The sequence below is a fragment of the Taudactylus pleione genome, unplaced genomic scaffold (assembly GCF_031769625.1).
Source record: "Taudactylus pleione unplaced genomic scaffold, aTauple2 ptg000430l, whole genome shotgun sequence".
Lineage (NCBI taxonomy): Eukaryota > Metazoa > Chordata > Amphibia > Anura > Myobatrachidae > Taudactylus > Taudactylus pleione.
Window position 1 is genome coordinate 365,034 of NW_028284832.1, and position 23,528 is coordinate 388,561.

A 23,528-nucleotide genomic window follows, 5' to 3' on the forward strand; every position below is an offset into this window, starting at 1 on the left:
GCAAGATAGATCTTAAGTCAGATTGGATGCTCTTTACTCCAAATTGGGTGTAGGACTGCCGGGGAGCTGCCGGGGGAGAGTTCAGGGGAAATCTAACACACATCGTGGGATCGTGTGCAGATCGCTATGTGTGTGGGCACCTTATTAGTCTCCAGTTGTTACAATGTGATAAATCAGAAGGGGGGATTCATTTTCCAAATATGGAAATATATAATTATGCAGCGATTTGTAGGCACATAAAAGATTGGATTTCACACTCAAGTATATATTCAAATGACTCAGTAGAGAAATCCTTTCTTAACAATATAGATCCGATTTGTTTTTTTTTACATCTAAATAAATTCGAACTTCCTACAGAAGCATCAAACAACCCCCTTTTAATGTCGGTGTGGTCAGTTTGGCATATTATTCATAATAAATGGAGACTCAATAATTCTCATTCCGTTACTACCACTGCTGGGAAATACGGACTTTCAACATGGATCAGCCTCCTCTCCCTTTACTTTTTGGGCCTCAAACTGTCTAAATATGATTCGCCAGCTTATAAATTTAGACACACATCAAGTACTTTCCTTTTCTCAGGCTCATACTAAATTTCCTTTTTTGCAAGTTCATAACTTAGCTTTTCTACAAGCACAGGACTATGGGGGTCATTCAGACCCGGTCGCAAGCATCGATGTGCTCGCAACCGGGTCGATGGGTAGCCCTGCGCACGCGCAGCGGCCGCGCTGCACGTGCGCAAGCCCCGGAGCGAGAAACTATCTCGCTCCGGAGCTCGCTACAAAAGGGGCAGCTGTCGATGTTGATCGACAGCTCGCCCCTTTTTGTAGGAGGGGCGGGGGGTGGTTTCCAAAACGGAGGCAATCCTTAAGGAACGCCTACCGTTTTGTGGGCGGCCGCACTGACATCATCAGTGATGTCAGTGGGGAGCTTCCTGCTCCATCAGAGCAGAAAGCTCCCTGGGGCTTGCGAGTGCCCAGACCCAACCTTAGGGTCTGGTCGCAAGCCCCGATGGTCGCGATGGTGATCACCATCGCGACCATCACCCTGGTCGCTAGCTAAACTGTGGGTGGTAACCCGCAGCTTAGCTAGCGACCAGGAGGCCGCACCAAAAAAAAAGAAGCGCCCGCCCTCATTCAGAGAGAACGATCGCTTCTTGCAACCGCCTCTGAATGAGGTCCTATGTTTCCAAGGTAATTTCCTTTCTTTCTCCCATGGACTGGATGAATCGGTTGGATACGGCCCTCCAATCCTCAGATAATTCTAGGGGAACTGTTTCCTTATTTGATAAAATATTGTAAACCCCTTATTACAGTGGTCAATATAAAACTGGTATAACCCGTTGGCAGAAACACTTTCCAGATCTCAGTGAATCATCAATTCTAAAGGCACTTCTATATTCCAATAGAGTTCTTGCAAACACCACATACCAGGAAATGTTTTCAAATTGTTTTATAGGGGCTATATGTCGCCCTCTCGTTGTCATTTAATTGGGCTCACTTCTTCGTCAGTCAAAGTGTACCGGTCCTGACGCTTCACTTTACCACTGTCTATGGGACTGTGGCCCTCATTCAGAGCCGGACGCTCTGAGCAGAGCGTTGCATGTTCTTCTCAGTATCACAAATGAAATAATTAGCACCACCTGTGGATCTTTTAATATGTATCAGACAGTAATAAATAACCTGTGCACCAACTAGGAGATCTGAAAACATGCACTATTAGGGATGCTATAGAGCCCAATATGTACATATATGTCCAGGGCAGTGCTAGGTTCTTCTGCTGCTCCTCCAGGCTCCAGGACTTGCTCCAATAGTCTGGAATGGTGCTCACATCTAAAATAAAAACATTCAGCTCAGGCAGGATGACCCTATAGCCGCATCTGGCTTATTGTGATCGCTGGTCCTGTATATTCTGGAATTATGATACACAATACACTTTCTATGACGCATATTAAAACTGGTTGAGTACTAATTCTGCCCTCTTCATGGACTGGCCACACTTGCTCTAAAATCAAGCATTTGGAAACCCCCCTCTAGAAATCCTGCGTTTGCCACTGGCATTGTGTGTGTGCGTAGTACAGGCAGTCATACTGCTGCACGTTTGTATTTCTTTTTCTCTAATGCAGCTACATCCAACTGACCCCAAAATAAGGATTTTTCTTCTGAGTAAAGGGGCACAGGGGAAGGTTGGTCTAAAACAGGAGCTCTCACAAACTAAGAAATTGAGGAAGGGGACCTCACCCCTTGTGTATGTCTGTAATGTAGTTGTTGGCAATTTATTGCCATTAACAGCTCTAAAGGGAAAAATAAGTCTGAAATGATATATTTTAATAAGCGTCCTTACTACTACCGGTAGATTTGTGGGGTCTCTGGGACCTGTGAGGGCTATTATTAGTGATACAGCGATATAAGAGCTCCTCTGCTGCATTTGAGTAGGACAGTATCACATTGCCACTTCCTGGCGGCTGTACAGTCCCATCCATCTGTGAATCTGGCCCAAAGTGATAACATATTACATAGCATTGTACACTGAGAGGTTCATGATACAAATAGAAAACATGCATTGACCAGACTTCTATATAGTGTGTGGAAGTTGGACGTTTGTTATCCAGAACAGATGCGAATATTCGCCCATGTACAGAGTTGTACACATCTAGTGGTGTCATACTTGCCGACATTCAGCTCCCTCCTTCCGGGAGAGGGCTGAATGTCAGCTTACAGCTGGGGGTGTGGCCGCACGTTAATGTTGTTGTGGGGGCGTGGCCAGTGCGGGCCAGGGGCGTGGCTGTGAGATCGCTGCTCCGCCTCCACTTCACAATGCCAGGGTCAACGGCATTGTAAAGTGGGGGGCGGGGCTACGATGACACGATTCAGCACGAAATGCGTCACCGGGCCCCTGCTGCGGGGGTTGTGCTAGTAACTCTGTGGGGGGGTAGGGAGGGATGGCGGCTTGCGGGAGGCTTGCCTGCCTTCCCGGGGGGGCGGGAGCGGCACCCGATAATCGGGAGGCTCCCGGCCAAATCGGGAGGGTAGGCAAGCCTGAGTGGTGTGCACGCCCTTTGTCCATACGTTAAGTTTGCTGCTAGTTATCAATGTGTACTTGCACCAGCCTATACTATTTACGAAATATATACCTGAAGCAGACTCTCCAACATGACCCCTTTCATCCAGTACAAAAAGCTCTGCTCCTGGATTTCTCTCTTAATTGATGATTGCAGCCACCTGTGGTGATAAGGCCCCCATACATCAGCAATTGATTGCAGCAATCGTGCAATTTGCAATCGATTGTGTATACAAATCTTTCCATTTTTCAATCGATTGCAGAATTGCCACAATCGATTGAAAAAGGGAAAGCTTTAATACACAATCGATTGCAAATTGCACGATTGCTGATGTATGGGGGCCTATACACCTGCCTCATCTATTAACAAGCTCAACACAGGTGTCTGCAATCATTAATTAGGTGGGAAGCCCAGGAGTAGAGCATTTTGTACCAGATGGAAGGGGATATGTTGGAGGGTAGGCTGAAGACATGCGCATTTACGCTTACGTCAGACTCTGCACAGTCCAAATTGTTGTCATTATTTCCTCACTGATCTCTGCGTTAGGGGCAAATGTACTAATCTCTGGAAAGTGATAAATTGGAGAATGATAAACTACCAATTAATCAGCTCCTAACTGTCATTTTTCAAACACAGCCTGTACACATGACAGTTAGGAGCTAAGTGGCTGGTAGTTTATCACTTTCCAATTGATAACTTTCCAGAGCTTAGTACATCTTCCCCATATTGAGAGCCCCTCATTACAGCTGAGTTATGCCTCTTAAGTCGTAAAGGTAGATGGCAGCCATATGTGACTTCATCACCTGTAGTTGCGTAATGCGAAACCATTAAATACGCTCCGCAAACATGCGTACAGTGTAGTCAGCATCAGATCAGAGTCGCAGGATGGAGGCGTATAATCAGATATTATGAAACTGGAACCCCTGAAAGGCATTTACTTCAATAACTATAATAACTTATTTTTTTTAATTTTATTTATTTAGGTTTTAAAAATGTTAGTTATACATTCTGTAACATTGACAGAGATGAATACAACAATATATTTGTTAGAGAAAATAGAATCGTATCATCATATAAAACAATATATTTAAAACATAATCATTTTAATAACAGGTAATGTAATAATTATACAAAGACAGTACTTAGTGAATTTTGTTACTTTTAGGCTATATTTTAAGGAAAGAGAGGAAGGAAAAGAAGGAAAGGATCACCCATGACCCTGCTTCACCCATCCACAGTATAATATATTATCCAAGCTGAACAGGAGGGTCAGATTGATATATTCTAGTTTCATACCATAGGATTGTTCGAAAACAGCCATGGATTTGTTGTTTAATAGAAATGTTTAGAGTATCAATAAAAGATTCCCATATTTCAAATAATTTTTCTACACGTTGTTCTTTATGTAACGATGTTTCCATCCAGTCCATTTTAAAAGTATAAAAAAAGTTTATTTTTAAACATTTGTATAGAGGGAGGGGAAGGATGTATATATTTCTCTCTACGGCTGAGAGTATAAAAGTGATTTTTGACATCCTCGCAAATTTTTTTAATCAGATGTTAAAATTCCAAAAATAGCCTACTCTGGGGTTAATGGCAAAAAATCACCAATTGATTTATTTTACACCAACATTTTTTGATGGAAACACTGGGCGTCATTCAGACCCACTCGCAAGCGGCTGTCCACTCGCAAGTGGGTCGATGGTGTGCACTGCGCATGCGCACGACGGAGGGAGCTCCGTCGTGCGCATGCGCCAGACGCGACGAGCGAAGGACTTTCCATCGCTCGTTGTGTCTGATCAAAGGGGGCGTGCTGTCGATGTTGATTGACAGCACGCCCCCTTTGGTGGGCGTGCCGGGGGCGTGCCTGCCGGACGGAGGCGTTCCCAAGGGAACGCCTACCGTCAGAAGCCGGCCCCACTGACATCGTGATGTCAGTGGGAGTGATTTTGGCTCTGATAGAGCCAAAATCACTCCAGGGCTTGTGGTCAAAAACCCCGACCACAGGCTTCTGGTCGCACTGGCGATGGTCGCGATGGTCAAGACCATCGCTACCATCATCCTGCACGCTCTTATGTGCTGTGGGTGGTGACCCACAGCTATACGGTCATGTTGGAGAGTCTGCTTCAGGTATATATTTCGTAAATAGTATAGGCTGGTGCAAGTACACATTGATAACTAGCAGCAAACTTAACGTATGGACAAAGGGCGTGCACACCACTCAGGCTTGCCTACCCTCCCGATTTGGCCGGGAGCCTCCCGATTATCGGGTGCCGCTCCCGCCCCCCCGGGAAGGCAGGCAAGCCTCCCGCAAGCCGCCATCCCTCCCTACCCCCCCGCAGAGTTACTAGCACAACCCCCGCAGCAGGGGCCCGGTGACGCGTTTCGTGCTGAATCGTGTCATCGTAGCCCCGCCCCCCACTTTACAATGCCGTTGACCCTGGCATTGTGAAGTGGAGGCGGAGCAGCGATCTCATGGCCACGCCCCTGGCCTGCACTGGCCACGCCCCCACAACAACATTAACGTGCGGCCACACCCCCAGCTGTAAGCTGACATTCAGCCCCCTCCCGGAAAGAGGGAGCTGAATGTCGGCAAGTATGACACCACTAGATGTGTACAACTCTGTACATGGGCGAATATTCGCATCTGTTCTGGATAACAAACGTCCAACTTCCACACACTATATAGAAGTCTGGTCAATGCATGTTTTCTATTTGTATCATGAACCTCTCAGTGTACAATGCTATGTAATATGTTATCACTTTGGGCCAGATTCACAGATGGATGGGACTGTACAGCCGCCAGGAAGTGGCAATGTGATACTGTCCTACTCAAATGCAGCAGAGGAGCTCTTATATCGCTGTATCACTAATAATAGCCCTCACAGGTCCCAGAGACCCCACAAATCTACCGGTAGTAGTAAGGACGCTTATTAAAATATATCATTTCAGACTTATTTTTCCCTTTAGAGCTGTTAATGGCAATAAATTGCCAACAACTACATTACAGACATACACAAGGGGTGAGGTCCCCTTCCTCAATTTCTTAGTTTGTGAGAGCTCCTGTTTTAGACCAACCTTCCCCTGTGCCCCTTTACTCAGAAGAAAAATCCTTATTTTGGGGTCAGTTGGATGTAGCTGCATTAGAGAAAAAGAAATACAAACGTGCAGCAGTATGACTGCCTGTACTACGCACACACACAATGCCAGTGGCAAACGCAGGATTTCTAGAGGGGGGTTTCCAAATGCTTGATTTTAGAGCAAGTGTGGCCAGTCCATGAAGAGGGCAGAATTAGTACTCAACCAGTTTTAATATGCGTCATAAAAAGTGTATTGTGTATCATAATTCCAGAATATACAGGACCAGCGATCACAATAAGCCAGATGCGGCTATAGGGTCATCCTGCCTGAGCTGAATGTTTTTATTTTAGATGTGAGCACCATTCCAGACTATTGGAGCAAGTCCTGGAGCCTGGAGGAGCAGCAGAAGAACCTAGCACTGCCCTGGACATATATGTACATATTGGGCTCTATAGCATCCCTAATAGTGCATGTTTTCAGATCTCCTAGTTGGTGCACAGGTTATTTATTATTTATTACTGTCTGATACATATTAAAAGATCCACAGGTGGTGCTAATTATTTCATTTGTGATACTGAGAAGAACATGCAACACTAGCAAAATTCTAGTACATAACTATTTCTACTGTGGTCATGTGTGTGCTAGGGAGGGGGGTTTCCAGGCAGATGGAAACCCCCCCTGCGTTTGCCTATGCAATGTACTGTACTCCAGTGGCTCCCAAACTCTGTCCTCAGGACAGTTAACTTTTTCCAGATCACCAGGCAGGTGCACAGCTGTAGTCATTACTCACTGACACATTTTAAAAGTTCCACAAGTGGAGCTAATTATCTCACTTGTGACTCTGCGAGGAGACCTGCAAAACATGCACTGTTTGGGGTCCTGAGGACCGAGTTTGAGAACCTGTGCTGTACTCTATGTACTAAATCAGGGGTTCTCAAACTCGGTCCTCAGGACCCCACACACAGGTCACGTTTTCCAGGTCACCCAGCAGGTGCACAGGTGTAGTCATTACTCGCTGACACATTTTAAAAGATTCACAGGTGAAGCTAATTATTTCACTTGTGATTCTGTGAAACCTGGAAAACCTGCACTGTTTGGGGTCCTGAGTACCGAGTTTGAGAACCTGTACTAAATGAACTAGAGACCGTGACACTACTCTGGGATAAACCAACTACATGCCCGCCCCTTGCTGACGAAGCGGCCCCCAGACTCAGTGGAACATTCCGATAGCCGATCACGTGGTAGTTTTGCCCGCGAAATCCGAGTTCCACACGGAGTTCTTTTCCTGGATTGGGGCCAATAGCAGGAATCGGCGGGCGTGACGTCACGGACGGGGCAGTGACCCAGAGCGGTTTCGCGCGTCGCCCCCAGAGCACGGAAGTGGACAGATCCCCATCAGCATTATCTCTGTCTTTCCGGCGAGCACGGTACAGATTAGCGGACACCATGGCGCAGATGCGAGTCACCGACTTCTTTGCCCAGCGAAAGCATCAGGCGGCGGCGGGGGGACCGCTGGAGACCAGACGGAGGAAGGCTCAGGCGGAGCCCCGCACCGTTACCCGTAGTCAGAAGTTGGAGGAGTTGCTGCGTCCGCCCTGCAGCCCGGAGCGGGGAGCGGACAATGAAGCCCCCGTGTCTCTCAAGCGGAGTACTAAGAAGCGCAGCCGCCAGGACTCTGACCCGGAGGCCGCCCGCCCAGGGGTGCAGGGCAAGAGCTCCGCTCGTAAAAGGCTTAGATTACCGGAGGAAGAACCCCAGGTACCCGACCTACTCCTGAGGGATGTGTCCCGCTGCCCCCCCCCCCTGAGGCCTTGTCCCCCCACCCTCCAATTTGACCCCAGCAGAGGCCATGTCACCCCTGCCCCCACCCTCCAATTTGACCCCAGCTGAGGCAATGCTCCAGCCTGAGGCCATGTCCCCCACCCTCCAATTTGACCCCAGCTGAGACCATGTCACCCCGTCCCCCACTCTCCAATTTGACCCCAGCTGAGACCATGTCACCCCTGCCCTCACCCTCCAATTTGACCCCAGCTGAGACCATGTCACCCCTGCCCCCACCCTTCAATTTGACCCCAGCTGAGGCAATGCCCCACCCTCCAGCCTGAGGCTGTCTCCCCTGCCATGCCTGAGGCCATGTTCCCTGTGCTCCCACTGTCCAGTCTGACCTGACCTGAGGCCATGTCTCCCCCTGACCCCAACCACAAACCTAATCCCTTCTGAAGCTGTCACATGATTGCACCTGAGCCCCCCTGACTGCAGCTGTGTCTGATTCCCTGAACCCTATCACCTTCCCCAATTTCACCACCATGAATGCACCTGTGGCTGTCTCCCTGCTACCTCCCCTGTGCCACCTTGATTGCACCTAAGGCCATGTCCCCTTGCCCCCTCACACTGCCTTCACTTGAAGCTCTCACTGTTCCCCCCTGACCTCACCCCTTACTGTCCTCATGCCCCCTGCAATCTGACACTACCTGGGGCTGTACCCCAGACCCCACCCTAGGCAGTGTTCCCCTCTTCCCCACCTGAAGCCATGTCTATCCCCCTGCACCACTGTTTGCTCCTGTGGCTCTCTGCCAGCTCTCCAGCTGTTAAGAAGTGCTAGCATGCCCAGCCATGTTTTTAGGGTAGAGCTTATTTCCCCTTCTCGCTAGGGAGCTGGAAGTGACGTGAGTGAGGCCAGAAGTACAGTTCCATGCCCATTAAGGCCACGTAAAGAAGAAAGTTGTCCCTTTGTGGGCTCGGTGACTTGCTACGCTCGCTACAAGACTATATTCCCCCTCTATGCACACATGGATGGTAGTGAATGACGTTGGAGAGTATCGGATGTCTGGGTCCTCTCCGCGAAGGAAATTTAGACATAGAATTTAGACTCCAGCTTAACTGGCAGGGTATGCTGGGATTTGTAGTTTCTCCATAGCTGAAGAGCCACAGGTTGGCTAGGCAATCAAAGCAAAGTGCTGTGTGCCTCTCTTGTGTAAATAAAGAACTTCCATGCCAGACACCCTGATCCGTTTTGTATCTTGTGTATTGTTACTACAGAGTTGCTGAAAGTTAGTGAAAATGTTCCCTGATTGTGTAATCACTAAGAAATATTCCTTTTGTTCAGTTCTCCAGTCCATGCTCCAAAGCTGAAATCCAGTGTGCGACCCCTCCATCTCTGGGAAAGAAAATAAAGGACTTGGTTAATGTGACCCTTTCTCCAAAGAGTGGTGGATTGAAGAGTAGCCCATGTGGGACTGATGTCAAGGTTTGTCTTGCAGCATATTTCATTCATATTATGAAATAGTTGCTGGTGATTGCTTTTAGTATCACTTTACTATGCAGTGATAACTCTATAGTTGATATTTATAAGTGACTGTCTAGTGGTGTCCTCTAACAGAGCCTAACCTTGCCAGTGAGGGTTTAAATGCGTCAGCCAGCTTTACATATCGCTTCATAGCCGGCAATAGGGAATTTATCATCAAAGCCAGCTATGGAATTCACAATGATTTTTAGTGTTACATGTAGCTTCCCACTGTCTGTTAAGTAGTAAACTTTCTTTAAGCTGTGCAGAATATAGCAGTAATATGTAAACTGCAGAATTGTGCTAGCAGACTCCTGGTTAAATAGAGCCCCTACTTTGTCCAACTGATGCTTTCCATGCCTGTGTTTTTTGGCTACAGAAACGATTACCCGGTTTTCCTGTACAAAGCAGGCGGTGTAACTGCGGCGTAACCAGTGATACGCTGCACTTGGCTTTCAGGCTGTTGCTTCTCTTACATGGACTGCAGTTTGCAGAAAGACAGGATAAGATTTGTTTTTTTCTTCTATAAATGTTTTGTGCCTACTGGGTATTGGTGAGTGGTTATCTTCATCCAGCCTGACTCTTGCTGAAGGTGACTGGGTGTCTAGATAGATGTGCAGAGACCATGTTTCAAGAGGTGCTTGTATAATTAACATGTAATACTGTACATATAAATTATGAAATAACCAAGAGGGAATCAGGTGACTTAAGATACCTCGTGTTATAAGCGTTCAATAAACTGATACCGTTGTAGTGTGGTGATTTAATGTGGTGACCAATGTTAGTCAGTCAAAATTCCCTGTGTAGTTTGCTGGTTTGCTGCATAGGAAAGCCCAGACATTTTAATAAGAACAGATGGTCAGTAACATGTCCCTATTCTTAAATTGTTCAAATATGTCCCTTGACTTACGTGCAGTAGGTGCATGTGGTAACATGTGATTGTCTACTCTAACATCTGCCAGATGGCGAATTACTAAGCTATTTTAGAGGCACGCTTAACCTGTACATTATCTGTGATCTGGTTTTCCTATAGCTCCCTTCCAAGGAGAATCTTGTAGAATTAAAGTCCCGACTGCAAAGGATTCAGGAGCTTTCCCAGAAAGTTAAACTTCCAGCTGCACCTGCACAGAGCAAGGTGACCATCTCAGACCTGAAGGCAAAGCTCAAACAAGCCCAAGAGCTCGAGACCAAGATCAGAGGGAGGAAAACTGCAGATGAACAGGGGAACCTCCAGCAGACTGAGCAGCCTAAGGAGGAAAGGTAGCTCCAATGCAGACAATGCTCTTGCCTTTCTTTTGTTATAGCTCTAGTAACGTTTACAATTTCCTTTACAAAATAGAATGAGCTTGTAAAAGGTTACATTTTCCTGTTCTAGTGAGAAGGCTCCGGCCTATCAGCGCTTCCATACACTTGCCCAGGATGTTCCCCCTGGACTGTCGCTGCCGTACAGGTACAAAGTTCTTGCTGAGATGTTCCGGAGCATGGACACTATTGTTGGCATGCTGTTCAATCGCTCGGAGACCATCACCTTCTCCAAAGTGAAGCAGGGAGTCCAAGATATGTTGAGAAAGTAAGTTGTGGTTTTGCTTTCTCTTGTAGTACAAATGTAAAGTTGTTTTGTGCCGTTATCTTGTGTAACCCAACTCTTCTCCCCACAGGCAGTTTGAGGAGCGCAATGTGGGACAGATCAAAACTGTTTATCCTACTGCCTACAAGTTCAGACAGGAGAAGAACATACCAACCTACAAGGACGGGATGAAGAAGTCAGACTACCAACTTACCATGGACCCAATAGTGCCAGAGGGTGAGTAGGAGGTACTTCTTCTAGGAACTCTGAACTTTTTTCTTTACAGCCTTAATTGAGTAAACATGTTTTTAGCACTTAACTATTTAACATACATGTCCTCGCAGACGATAAATTGGAGGGGCGCCCTCAGCTCACAGTAAGCTGCCTCTTGGACCGCAGACGGAAATTCCATCGAAGCCTGACCAACATAGTAAAGCTGCACCACAGAGTAAGTGGTGGTGCTTCAGCTGAGTAAATGTTCAGTGTGTCATTACCCCCCCCTAAAAAAAAAATTACCCCCTTTCTTGCTTTAAATGCAAATTTTACTTTCAATAATCAACTTACCCCTTTATTAGTCTTTCTTGGCTTCCTTGAATCCTCCAATGGTGGTGCCTGATGACAAGCTTACCCGCTGGCACCCACGGTTCAACGTTGATGAAATACCAGATATATTGCCAGCCGAGCTCCCGCTCCCACCACCAGTAAACAAGATATCCACGGCACAGGAGGTGTTGAACAAAGCACGTGGTATGATGACACCTAAGGTGAGTGTGTAAAGTAAACTTGCGCATGTGTGAAGTTTTGATTAAAAAAAAAAAAAAAGCTCCCATAGGGGCAATTAATTTGTTAGTGCCGGTGGCTGTCAGTGTTGGGTGCTCAATGGAGAAATTCAATTGTCAGGATGCAAGTGGGTGCTGACATTTCTGCTTTTTTCCTTCCTGATGTGGCAGGCAGAAATGTGTGAAGTCCTGGTTTGGGTTCCCTATCAGGACTTAGTAATTTCTACTTCAGGGTCCATAGGGTATCCACAGGATACCTTGGGGTATAGGTGTGACATCAGTCGCAGGGCACCAAAGAGTTAAGCTTTCAGCCTCCCAGGATGCACTAGGTCCCCCTCCTATACCCCGCCCCCGGGCCAAGGCACCTCAGTTTAGTTTGGTGCCCGGCCGGAGTCGGGTGCACCTGTTGGAGTGGGGGCTAGAAGAGCCCCTGAAGCTTTTTCTTCATGCAGCTGTGGCTGCACATCTGGATGAACAGCATGGACAGTCAGTCCTGACGTCCATGCTGTCTTCCCTACACCCCGCCGGTACCAGAACGCCGGTACTGATCCGGGGATGCTGGTGGGCGTCTGGGGTCACAGCTAGCGGTGACCCCAGATGTTCCGGACCATGGCCGGATTCAAGGGGGACAGAGGTAAGCAGCGGGGTCCCGCGGTGGGTCCCCGCTGATCACATGGTCCTAAGTCCCCAGGCAGGGGGCTCCCTGGGGACTGGCTGCAGCGTGGAGCCAGGCGACCAACCTGCGCTTCCACTACCCCCTGGGACAGCGGACCGCAGCAGAGCGGTAGCGCTGCGGCGTCCCAGGGGTTAAATGCATGCCAGGGGAGCGCGCCTTCCCTGTCTCACAGCCGGCGCCTCCCCCGCTGCACACAGCCCTCTCTGCACTGTGCTGACTGGTCCTGTGTCAGCGCTCCTCCCCCAGGCCAGCTTCTCTCTGCTCCTCGGCGGCCATCTTCTCTGCAACGCATGGTGAACGCTGCTGGAAGTCTGGAAGGAAGCATCGTGGTCTGGGTCCCCCCGCATACCTCTCCTCCGCTGTGGCTCAGGTCTGTGTATGCAGCGCTGTGTCCTACCAGGCCCTGTGTCTGTGTAGTTGAGTGATCAGCGCTGTTAGTGCAGGAATTGTCATTTCTCTGCATTGTATGTGACTGTGCTAGCGCTGCCTGTAACTTTTCTTCTCTAAACTGTCAGCTTTATTACTGTCCCTGTTCTTTCTGCTAAAGCCCTTGCGGTGCGGTGCTGCAGGGTGGTCTCTCGCCTATTTAATACTTAATTGGTGAGAGAGGTCACATACGTGGTGCCATCATGTCTGAAAGTGATTTTCCCCTCCGGCTACAGTGTACCACGTGCAAAGTACCGTTAGCGGAGGGGGAGGGTAGCGCGGAGGGCCTTTGCCGGCAGTGTTTGTCCATGGCGCGGCCTATTACGGTTACAGCACCGGTACAGGAGCCGCCCTGGGCTTGTTTCGCTCAGGCGTTAACAGCTTTAGTGGGCCAGTTAGCTCCGCAGCCCGCGTTTACTCCGATGGGTTTGTCCCAGCAGTCTGTGGTGTCGTCACCCATGCAGGGGTTCCCACGACAATTGGTGGTACCCCACAGTCTCCCTATTTCCCCGCTCCCGGGTTCTCAGGAGCCAGCGTGGGTTAACTCCCTGACGAGTTCTGTACAGCACTTGTCGGATGTGTTGCAAGGGGAGTCTGTGATGCGGCCTCATAAAAGGCCGGTGGCGTCTCTGTCCGCTCCTTATGAGGATGACGAAGGGACGTCTGATGATGGGGAGATTCTGGATCCTTACGATCAGGAACCTTTCCATACTAAGGACGCTGATGCTAAGTCCAAAGTATATATTCCTGGACTTATTCGGGCGGTCCGCACAGCCTTGGTGATTGAGGACGAAGTTCCCCCAGCGGCTAAATCTAAGTATGCCTTTTTCAAAGATGTGAAGGGCGATGCCACAGTCTTTCCTCTTTCGGGTCAGTTGGTGGACCATTTAGAGGAGGCGTGGAAACAACCTGGCAAAAGATACCAGCCGCAGAGACGCCTGGCGGTGGCTTATCCGTTCGCGGATAATTATTTTGCTAAGTGTGAATCCCCTCCACAGGTGGATTCTCACGTGACCCGTCTTGTCCGTAGTGCCACATTGCCGATGCCATCCATGTCCTCCCTTAAGGATGCTACGGACCGCAAGGTAGAAATCTGCCTGAAGTCCGCTTATTCCCTTGCAGGGGGGGCAGCACGGCCGGCTATGGCCATTTGCTGGGTTGCCAGAGCGATGGAGCGCTGGGCGGATTCATTAGAGGCTTCTTTTGAATCCGACTGTCCGGCCGAACAGGCGGAGTTGATTGGCAATCTCCGTGATTCGGCCACCTACATCAACGAGGCGGCTCTAGACATTAGTACTCTGGTGTCTAGAATTTCTTCAGCAGCGGTAGCTGCTCGTCGCACCTTGTGGCTGCGATCCTGGAAGGCGGACGCAGATCCAAGAAAGGTCTGGAAGCGTTGCCGTTTACCGGAGAAGTTCTCTTTGGTCCGGATCTGGATAAGATTGTGGCCACGCTGGCGGCAGCCAAATCTGCTTGTCTCCCGTCGGCCGCTGCTCCTTCTGGTTCTGGACCATCGTCCTTTCGGTCATCTAGGGCCCAGGGCAGGCCCAAACCACAGTCGTTTCCTCGACAGGCTGGCCCTAAGAAATCGGTCAAGCCCCGGAAACAGGCATGGAGTACCAGACGTCCGGCCCCCAAGCCAGATGACAAGCCTGCGGCCTGACGGTCCGGGTCTCCCCTTGGGGGATCCCAGGGTGGGAGGCCGCCTGCTGCAGTTCTCCCGGTGTTGGTCGTTCACTACGACAGACACTTGGGTTCTGGAGGTGGTCTCTCACGGGTACGCCCTCTCCTTCCGGCACAGACCCCCGGCTCGATTCTTCACCACGGGTCTACCATCAGACCGGAACAAGGCTACGGAGCTGCGGAAGGTATTGCACACTATGCTCCAGGCTGGAGTTATAGTGCCTGTTCCATTCTCCCAGAGGGGCCAGGGTTTCTATTCAAATCTATTTTTGGTACAGAAACCCAATGGGTCATATCGTCCGATTCTCAACCTCAAAGCACTCAACAAGTCTTTGCGGGTCCCGAAGTTTCGGATGGAGACCCTACGGTCCATCATTCTGGCGCTGGAACCTGGGGACTACATGGTGTCATTGGACATACAGGACGCTATGGCGGTCATGGCGGCTTCTCTGCGGCTGCAAGGAGTCCGCATGTTGCCGTACTTGGACGACCTGTTATTGGTGGCAGGATCTCCAGAGCTCCTGTTACACCACTTGGACCTGACCATTGCACTGCTGCAATGGCACGGCTGGCTAATCAACTGGCAGAAGTCCACTCTAATCCCGTCTCGGAGGATTCTGCATCTTGGAGCCTTATTGGACTCGGGACAGCAAAGGATCTTCGTGACGGAGGACAAGATCTCTGCTTTACAGTCAAGGGTGCGCAGTTGTCTGCACAGCCGCCGGGTGTCCTTACACTCGGCGATGAGGTTACTGGGCTCCATGGTGTCGGTGTTCGACATGGTGGAATACGCCCAGTTTCACTCCAGACCTCTGCAGCACCTGATCCTGTCCAAGTGGAACGGGCTGCCTCAGTCTCTGAAGTTCCAGACGATTGTGCTCACCCCGGAGGTTCGCCTGTCCCTTGCGTGGTGGTTAAAGACGACCCACCTCAACAAGGGACGTCCGTTCTGGGTTCCAAATTGGGTCCTGTTGACAACGGACGCCAGTCTTCGGGGCTGGGGAGCAGTTTCGGGTCCACACTTGTTCCAGGGCAGGTGGACACCGACAGAAGCGGAGCTTCCAATAAATATCTTGGAACTCCGTGCGGTCTTCAATGCTCTCCTGCAGGCACAGCGGTTTCTCCAGGGTCACCCGGTGCAGGTCCAGTCGGACAATGCTACCACCGTGGCCTACATAAACAGGCAAGGAGGAACTCGCAGTCGGGCGGCTCTCGTAGAGGTCTCTCGGATCCTGGTTTGGGCGGAGCGCAATCTTCCGGCCATATCAGCGGTCTTCATCCCGGGAGTGCTAAATTGGGAGGCGGACTTTCTAAGTCGCCAGGACGTTCATCCAGGGGAATGGTCCCTGCACCCGGACGTTTTTCAACTACTGGTGGACAGGTGGGGTCTTCCAGAAATCGACCTCATGGCGTCCCGGCACAACAACAAGTTGCCGGTGTACGGGTCTCGCACAAGAGACGAAGGGGCGTCTCTGGTGGATGCTCTGTCCGTCCGGTGGACGTTCAGGTTCGCATACCTGTTCCCTCCGGTCTCCCTTCTTCCACGGGTAATCCGGAAATTCAAACAGGAAGGAGGGACGCTCCTGTTGATAGCTCCCGCGTGGCCCAGACGGCACTGGTTCTCAGACCTTCAGGGTCTGTCCGTGGACAGTCCTCTGCGGTTGCCGCTACGACCGGACCTTCTGTCTCAGGGTCCTTGTCTTCACCCGGACCTGACTCGGCTGTCTTTGGCGGCGTGGCTGTTGAGACGGCCATGCTGAGGTCCTGGGGGTTTTCCAGCTCTGTGGTGCGTACCATGTTACGAGCTCGGAAACCGTCTTCCGCGAGGATATACCATCGCGTGTGGCATACGTTCTTCCAGTGGTGTCGACCGAGAGGTTATGCACCGCGGGAGTTTCGTCTGTCTCGGATTCTCGCCTTCCTGCAAGCGGGACTAGATCATGGGCTTCGCCTTGCTTCTTTGAAGGTACAGGTTTCGGCCCTATCTGTCTGGTTTCACCGTAGGATTGCTACAATCCCGGATGTGCGCACCTTTATGCAAGGTGTTCTCCGTATTCAGCCGCCCTTTGTTCCACCTGTGGCGCCTTGGGATTTGGCTGTGGTCCTGAGGGCTCTCCAAGGACCGCCGTTTGAACCACTGGGCTCAGTGGATATTAAATGGCTAACAGCTAAGACTGTTTTCCTTCTGGCCGTTGCTTCAGCCAGACGTGTTTCTGAGTTAGGGGCTCTTTCTTGTAGACCCCCTTTCTTGGTTTTTCATGGGAACAGGGCAGTGCTCCGCACTCGGCCCGAGTTTCTTCCCAAAGTTGTTTCCCAGTTTCATATTAACGAGGAAATAGTTGTTCCGGCCTTTAACTCACCGGGTCTTTCCGTGGGTGAGGCCTCTTTGGATGTTGTGCGGGCCTTAAGGACTTATGTTGACCGCACTTCTTTGTTTAGGAAGTCGGACGCTTTGTTGTCCCCTATGGCTTCTGTAAAAAGGGTTGGCCTGCTTCAAAGCAAACTTTGGCAGCCTGGATCCGTATGGCTATTTCTGAAGCTTATCTTCATGAAGGCCTACCGGTCCCTCCTTCTCTGAAGGCTCATTCCACTAGGTCTGTGGGTCCTTCGTGGGCAGCTCGACGTGGTGCCTCGGCAGTTCAGATCTGCAAGGCTGCTACGTGGTCTTCTGTCCATACCTTCGTGAGGTATTACAGGTTTGACACCTTCGCCTCTCAGGATGCTTCCTTCGGGCGGCGGATTCTCCTTTCTGCACAGGAGCGTCCCCACCCTTAAAGGATACTGCTTTGGGACATCCCCAAGGTATCCTGTGGATACCCTATGGACCCTGAAGTAGAAAATATGAGATATGGTAAGAACTTACCCTTATCTCTATTTCTACGAAGTCCATAGGGTTCCACAGGACTCCCGCCCTGTCGCACCTGTGCTGCAGATGGGCTTTGCTCTGGTCACCGGTTTTCCGTCTCCCTGTGGTGAGAATGTGATTCTTGTATGTGTCCAGATCTTTGTTCTCTCTCTTCCTTCTCCTCCTCCGGCCTATGGCTTGGTAACTAACTGAGGTGCCTTGGCCCGGGGGCGGGGTATAGGAGGGGGACCTAGTGCATCCTGGGAGGCTGAAAGCTTAACTCTTTGGTGCCCTGCGACTGACGTCACACCTATACCCCAAGGTATCCTGTGGAACCCTATGGACTTCGTAGAAATAGAGATAACAAGGGTAAGTTCTTACCATATCTCATATTTTTACATGGCTATACTGCACGCACAGAGCCTATTAAAATAACAGCTTCTGTCCAGCATTCTGTGTGGTTCATTTTCAATGTGTTCATCTGTACATGTAATATGAAAATGTTGAAGCTTTTACCTAATGTTTTCATTGAGCAAAAAATGCTTGCTCAAGTCCTTGTGTAGTACTCAAAGCAAACCATTCATACGCTTGTGCAGCTAGATTCATGTTGCTCCAGCTAGGTAACCTTTTAAACTGCATTTGTAGTCTTGTTGTACAATGTTTATTGGAATTGGTTGTGTACATTTACTTTTTTTTTTTTCTCATGAAGATGGAAAAAGCTCTTGCGAATCTAGCTTTGAGAACTGCGGAGAGCAATGTTGTAGACCAGAAACCTGTGCTGGAGGAGGGGCCTAAACCTGTGTCCACACCAGGCGCCTTGAAAGGAGTGTCCCAGTCCCTGCTGGAGAGGGTAGGTTGTTGATACACACCTGTTTGCTGGGGAATGCCTGAGTGGGGCTTTCTAAAAATTCAACACGGGAGACGGATTATTCTAGTTTGGTGTATTCTTAGCCAAGTCTTCAGCTTTTGTGCCTATAATTGAGTACATCCTGATCCCTTACATGATTAGCAATATTTTAATGTTTCCCCCCTTCAGATTCGGGCTAAAGAGATGCAGAAGCTTCACGCTGTGATGACCCGTAAACCTCAGCAGGAAGAACGTCTCCTCATGATGTCTAGGCTGCCGGAGTTGGCCCGTATTCTTCGCAATGTGTTTGTGGCAGAGAAGAAGCCAGCCCTGACTGTAGAGATAGTATGCAACAAAATAATTTCCAGTTACTGCTCATCCATGTCTTCAGGTGAGACAAACATCCCCCTTGTGTCATCCAGTGGGCTTCTCTTATAGCTGCCGTACTACCTGTGGTCACTTGCAACTCCTGGTTACAAACTGGAGGACAGACTGCAGTCCAGAGGTTACAGCTTTGGTCATCCTGACAGGTTTTTGCAGTTACGTTTGCTTGCAGCTTGATATTATGAGGCTGGTGAGCTGTACCTTTGCTGTATTCCATTGGCATCCAAACAGTCCAGGTTTTCAGGATATCACTGCTTGGGCACAGTTGGCCTAATTAGTAACTGACAATTTGATATAACCAACTGCTCAAGCATGGATATAATTAGAACCTGGACTGAGTTTGGGAACCACTACTGTATTCTGATGCCATAATTTGCATGTTGCCTATGGTTAAACTGCATATAAATAGGGTGCACTAAGCAAAGAAAATGCTTAATTGTCCTGCCTAATGGAATATTAAAAAGTTGCTTTTATGAAATGCATAATGATGTAAAGAATAACTAGTTTTCTATGTCGTATAAATGGTCCGAGTCATGGACAACACTTATTGTTGAAGGTTTGTTTTTGTCTTTCACCCAGCCTTGTACTTGAGTGTATTCTGTTTGGGTCACATTTTTAATGTGCTGATCTATATAATCCCCTTCATGCAGGAGACATGGAGAAACACCTTCTGCTATTGGTGGAGCTGATCCCAGGCTGGCTTGCCATTCATTCTGTCAGAAACGAAACTTACTACAAGCTAAACAAGACTACGGACCTGAATGTTATATTAGAAAGGTTGGCTAAGAAGATGAAGGAAGAAGAGTCCCAGTGACTTTAGCGTTCTGGGAAATTGCCGGCTGTCTTGTTTTTTTTTTTTTTATTCTTGAGACTTTTTTTTTTTATATATAGATGTGCAATTTTTAAATGGACATTTTATGGAAATGATCATTTCTGCTGTTACAGATTTATTCTCCTCCTATACTAAACCACCTACAAAGGAATCTTTCCTCATTTTATGGCGTGCAAATGGCACTTGTTTAATATCTGACCTCTGTTAGTGGATCATTGTTGGACTCGTCGACTGGATAAAGCCTAGTTATTTTATTTTGCACAGTTCTAAACTACAGTTATATTTTTTAGCAGTAAAGAGCAAATTTTTCATATTTTCCTCTGGATTAAACTAATTTGCATTACTAAACATTCTTCTGTTTTTATTTTTTTTTATTTGCAGGTTTCATCATTCTCGCAAGTTATTATAATAGTACAATTCTTGTACTGTAGCAGGATTTGGGGGGGTGGTGTGGTGATTAAGTACAGGTGGTGCATGGTACCTGTCTTCCCTCACATCCCACTGCTAAGGTGTGCAGGAGAACTTGCAGTGTTCTAGGTGCTGTGACTGGCTGTGTGCAGGAGAACTAGCAGTGTTCTAGGTGCTGTGACTGGCTGTGTGCAGCCAAGCATGGTGGCTAGTCTTGTTAAAGTGGCTCCTGCAGCTATTTGATATGCTGTGTGCCTTGTCGGGAAGCAGGTATGTCAATACCGGTTCTTGTGACTTAACCTGGGTGTTAAGGTGCAGTAACCAGCATTCTCCTACTAAAGTGCCGGGTGTGCGGCTGTTAGCTCTGGGCTAAGCCAGCAAACTGCTGCATGCCTGGCACTTCTGTCATATTTTGCCTTGCATTCCCCGGGGGCGGGTGCAGGATGTGCAAGAAATCCTTTGCCTGGCCAAACAGTGTGGTGTATTGAATAGCTGTGGGAGCTTCATCCTGTCGCTAATAAACATCGCACTGAATTGAATTTTCTCCCGTAGTATTCTATTTCTTGTACTCCATACAATTTAAAGTATGGATAAAACAGGGACAATTTATAGTAGTTGAAAAAAGAATGCAGGACTATACTGTAGATGTGCTGAAAGTGTCCATCTATCTTCCATGCGCTACAAGTTGCATTACATAATGCGTGTGAGTTGGTAGCACCGAGCGTCTTTGACTTTTTACCTTCAAGTGCGTCTTATCCGCAAAGCGATGCAAATAGTTAGCACAAGCAGCTTCTGCTGATTAAAACAATATGCAGCATACCTATATTCTGTGTATGTGAAACATTAAGTTACACTGCCACTGGCTGTGACACTAACTTAGTGTTTTCGCATGCGGCAACTGAAAGTTTTTTTGGTTCCAGGTTAATCAAATTGCTGTAATATACACTTATTTATTAATTGAAACTGCTGCAATGGAACAATACTTTCAGTACTGATCACAGTAAATTAGAGAGAGCCTATTAACCATGGTCTAGTTCCCTCATTCACCAGATGAGACATAGAAGGCAAATTATACTAGTGCAGATTCTTGTTGGCTATTGGTGGTGGAAGGAATGTACTGCTTATGGTGAGACAGGGTGATGATCAGACTGGTGTCCACATCAATCTCCTTACACACTTGTCCCTGAGTGATGTGCCCTCATCATGCCACCACTAAGGGAGGAAATGCTCCTATAGCCAGTGATAATGTTCAGCTGTTATATGACTAGTACAGTCCCTATATATCCTACTCTTCAGGACTGCTACTAGATGGTGGTAATAATTGTGCACAGTCACCCATGATTAAAACTTGCCATATAATCCCTTTACTTTAGAGGACATGAATTACACAGGTTCTGTGGCTGATAAGGCAGGTGACATGGAGACTAAAGCTGGCCACACTAGACCAACTTACATCCAACTAGTTAATTGGTTGGAATGAAAATCTGGTAACGTATGAAAGCAAATAACAATCAGCAATTTGCTCCCAAATGCCGGAAAATGGACAAAAACTGTTTGAACAAATTGTTTAGATCAAACATTTAACAAACTTGTCTGACGACCATTTTCATCTGTTTTCTGGCATTTAGGAGCAAATTGCTGATCATCAGTTACTCCCATATGTTACCAGATTCTCATTCCAACCAATCAACTAGCTGGCTGGTTGGACAGAATCTTTAGATGTGTGGCCAGCTTTAGTCAACCAGCCACAAAATCTGTGTGTGTATGTATGTATGTATGTATGTATGTGTGTGTGTGTGTGTGTGTGTATGTATTTATATATATATATATATATATATATATATATAAAAAAAAAAAAAAGTGGGAGTGACTTAGTTTAGTGTTGGGAAGGTGTATGAATGCTGGCAACATCTTCTGACAGTACACTTTTTACATCAGGCCCCCACAGGGTGTGTAGATGGATGTACAATGTTAGATGGCCAAGTACATAGGAGGTGACATCACCCCTTGCACATAACTGGGTTACCTGAGCAGATCTAAACAAACACCACTTCAATTGTGATTGGCCATTTACATCCAATCACATCATGGATTCTTCTGCGTGAGGAAGCCCCTGTTTGTTAGCTTACAGTTGTATTTTATTTTTCTATTATGGCAGGGGTGTAATTATACCAATAATTTGCAGAGACTGGTTATTAGGGTGGCAGGAAGACTAAAAGGTGTGGAATGGACTCTTGTACTACAGATAAATATACTCCCTGTGTAACCCAGAGGTTCCCAAATGCACATGGTCCTCCAGACTCTCCAACAGTTCAGGTTTTAGAGATATCCATGGTTGAGCACAGGTGGTTAAATCAAACTGATGCACTAATTAAGTCACTTGTGGTCAAGCATGGATATCCTTAAAACCTGGACTGTTAGGGGGCCTTGAGGGCAGAGTTGGGGATCCTCTGGCGTAAGGTAATGTGCGGACAATGGTGTCATTGCTCTTACAGATCATTGATCCCTATGGGGTAATAAACTAAAGCCACACACATGGCTGCTTTATAGAGGCAGAACAGGGCCATGGAAAAGGCTGAAAAATACCTCTTTTCCACCAAAAACCCAGGTCCGACCTGGGTTTTTGGACATGGTTCCAACCCTGGTCAGATCCATTTACACTGCACCTTTGATCTGGGTTACTTCCAGGTCAGCCCTGTTCACACTGAACTCAGGTCTGCCCTGCTAAACCTGTGAGGTCATAAAAAGTGGGAGATGACTGCTCCACAACCACCAATCCGCTCATTTTAGGCATGATCCAGATCAGATAACCTGGGTTGCACTGCACCATTACCTGGGTCCAACCCAGGTAGCTACCTGGGTTGGATTGCAGGGTCACTTGACCCAGGTTATTTTTCAGGGACCCTTTTACACTGAGCTGCGACCCAGGAAAAACCCAGGTTTTTGCTCTGGTGTAAAAGGGGTATAAGTCTGTGCACAACGTGGCTGACTTATGCTTTCCTCCCATATGGAAGTCTTAAACTATAGTCTTCTGTACTACCTTCCATTCAACTTTCTTATATAGCTCAGTCCTGACAGGATTTCTCCTCTTCCCCCAAATATGTAATGCTGAACACAGGTCACTTCCATAGTACAGTTTATGCACAAAACGTACTAGCTTCAACTTAGACATCAGTACATTCCCACACCCATATCATGATACTGTCACCAACTTTCATATGCATATTGTACTGCTGCAATCATTGCCTCTACCGGTGGGTGCATTTCCCATGGACAGCGGATCAAGACCAAAGTGCCAGCTGACTGGGGTGCAATGTTCCGCATTAGTCTATTTCAGAGGTTTTAAGGCTAGCCATGCTTGGTTACAGGTGACTTAATTGGTACCTGTCTTCTGATTTAACCATATGTGCTCAACCTTGGATATACTTAAAACCTGGACCATTAGGGTGCCTTGAGGACTGGGCTTGAGCACCACTAATCCACAGGTTATCAAACTCATTCCTCAAGCAGTGCATGTTTTCCAGGTCTCCTCACAGAATCACAAGTGAAATAATTAGCTCCATCTGTGTCTCTTTTAAAATGTGTCAGTGAGTACACCTGCTGGGTAACCTGGAAACCATGACCTGTGTGGGGTCCTGAGGACCAAGCTTGAGAAC

The 23,528-nt window shown here is 48.0% G+C and overlaps 1 protein-coding gene across 1 annotated transcript; it reads left to right on the forward strand.

The window, feature by feature from the left end:
- Positions 1 to 7,423: 7,423 nt before the first annotated feature.
- CDT1 (chromatin licensing and DNA replication factor 1) lies at positions 7,424 to 19,798 on the forward strand. Its single transcript, XM_088447328.1, has 10 exons — positions 7,424 to 7,900; positions 9,249 to 9,389; positions 10,459 to 10,685; positions 10,801 to 10,995; positions 11,084 to 11,229; positions 11,337 to 11,440; positions 11,568 to 11,756; positions 18,111 to 18,251; positions 18,438 to 18,639; positions 19,283 to 19,798. The coding sequence occupies exons 1-10, from the start codon at positions 7,589 to 7,591 to the stop codon at positions 19,444 to 19,446; spliced, it is 1,821 nt and encodes a 606-aa protein (XP_088303454.1). The 5' UTR covers positions 7,424 to 7,588; the 3' UTR covers positions 19,447 to 19,798.
- The last annotated feature ends 3,730 nt before the right edge of the window (positions 19,799 to 23,528 follow it).

Coding starts and splice junctions, on each gene's coding strand:
- CDT1 (XM_088447328.1), top strand. CDS start 7,589: ATGGCGCAGATGCGAGTCACCGACTTCTTTGCCCAGCGAAAGCATCAG. Junction 10,996..11,083: donor GTCCAAGATATGTTGAGAAA/GTAAGTTGTGGT, acceptor TTCTCCCCACAG/GCAGTTTGAGGAGCGCAATG. Junction 11,230..11,336: donor GGACCCAATAGTGCCAGAGG/GTGAGTAGGAGG, acceptor ATGTCCTCGCAG/ACGATAAATTGGAGGGGCGC.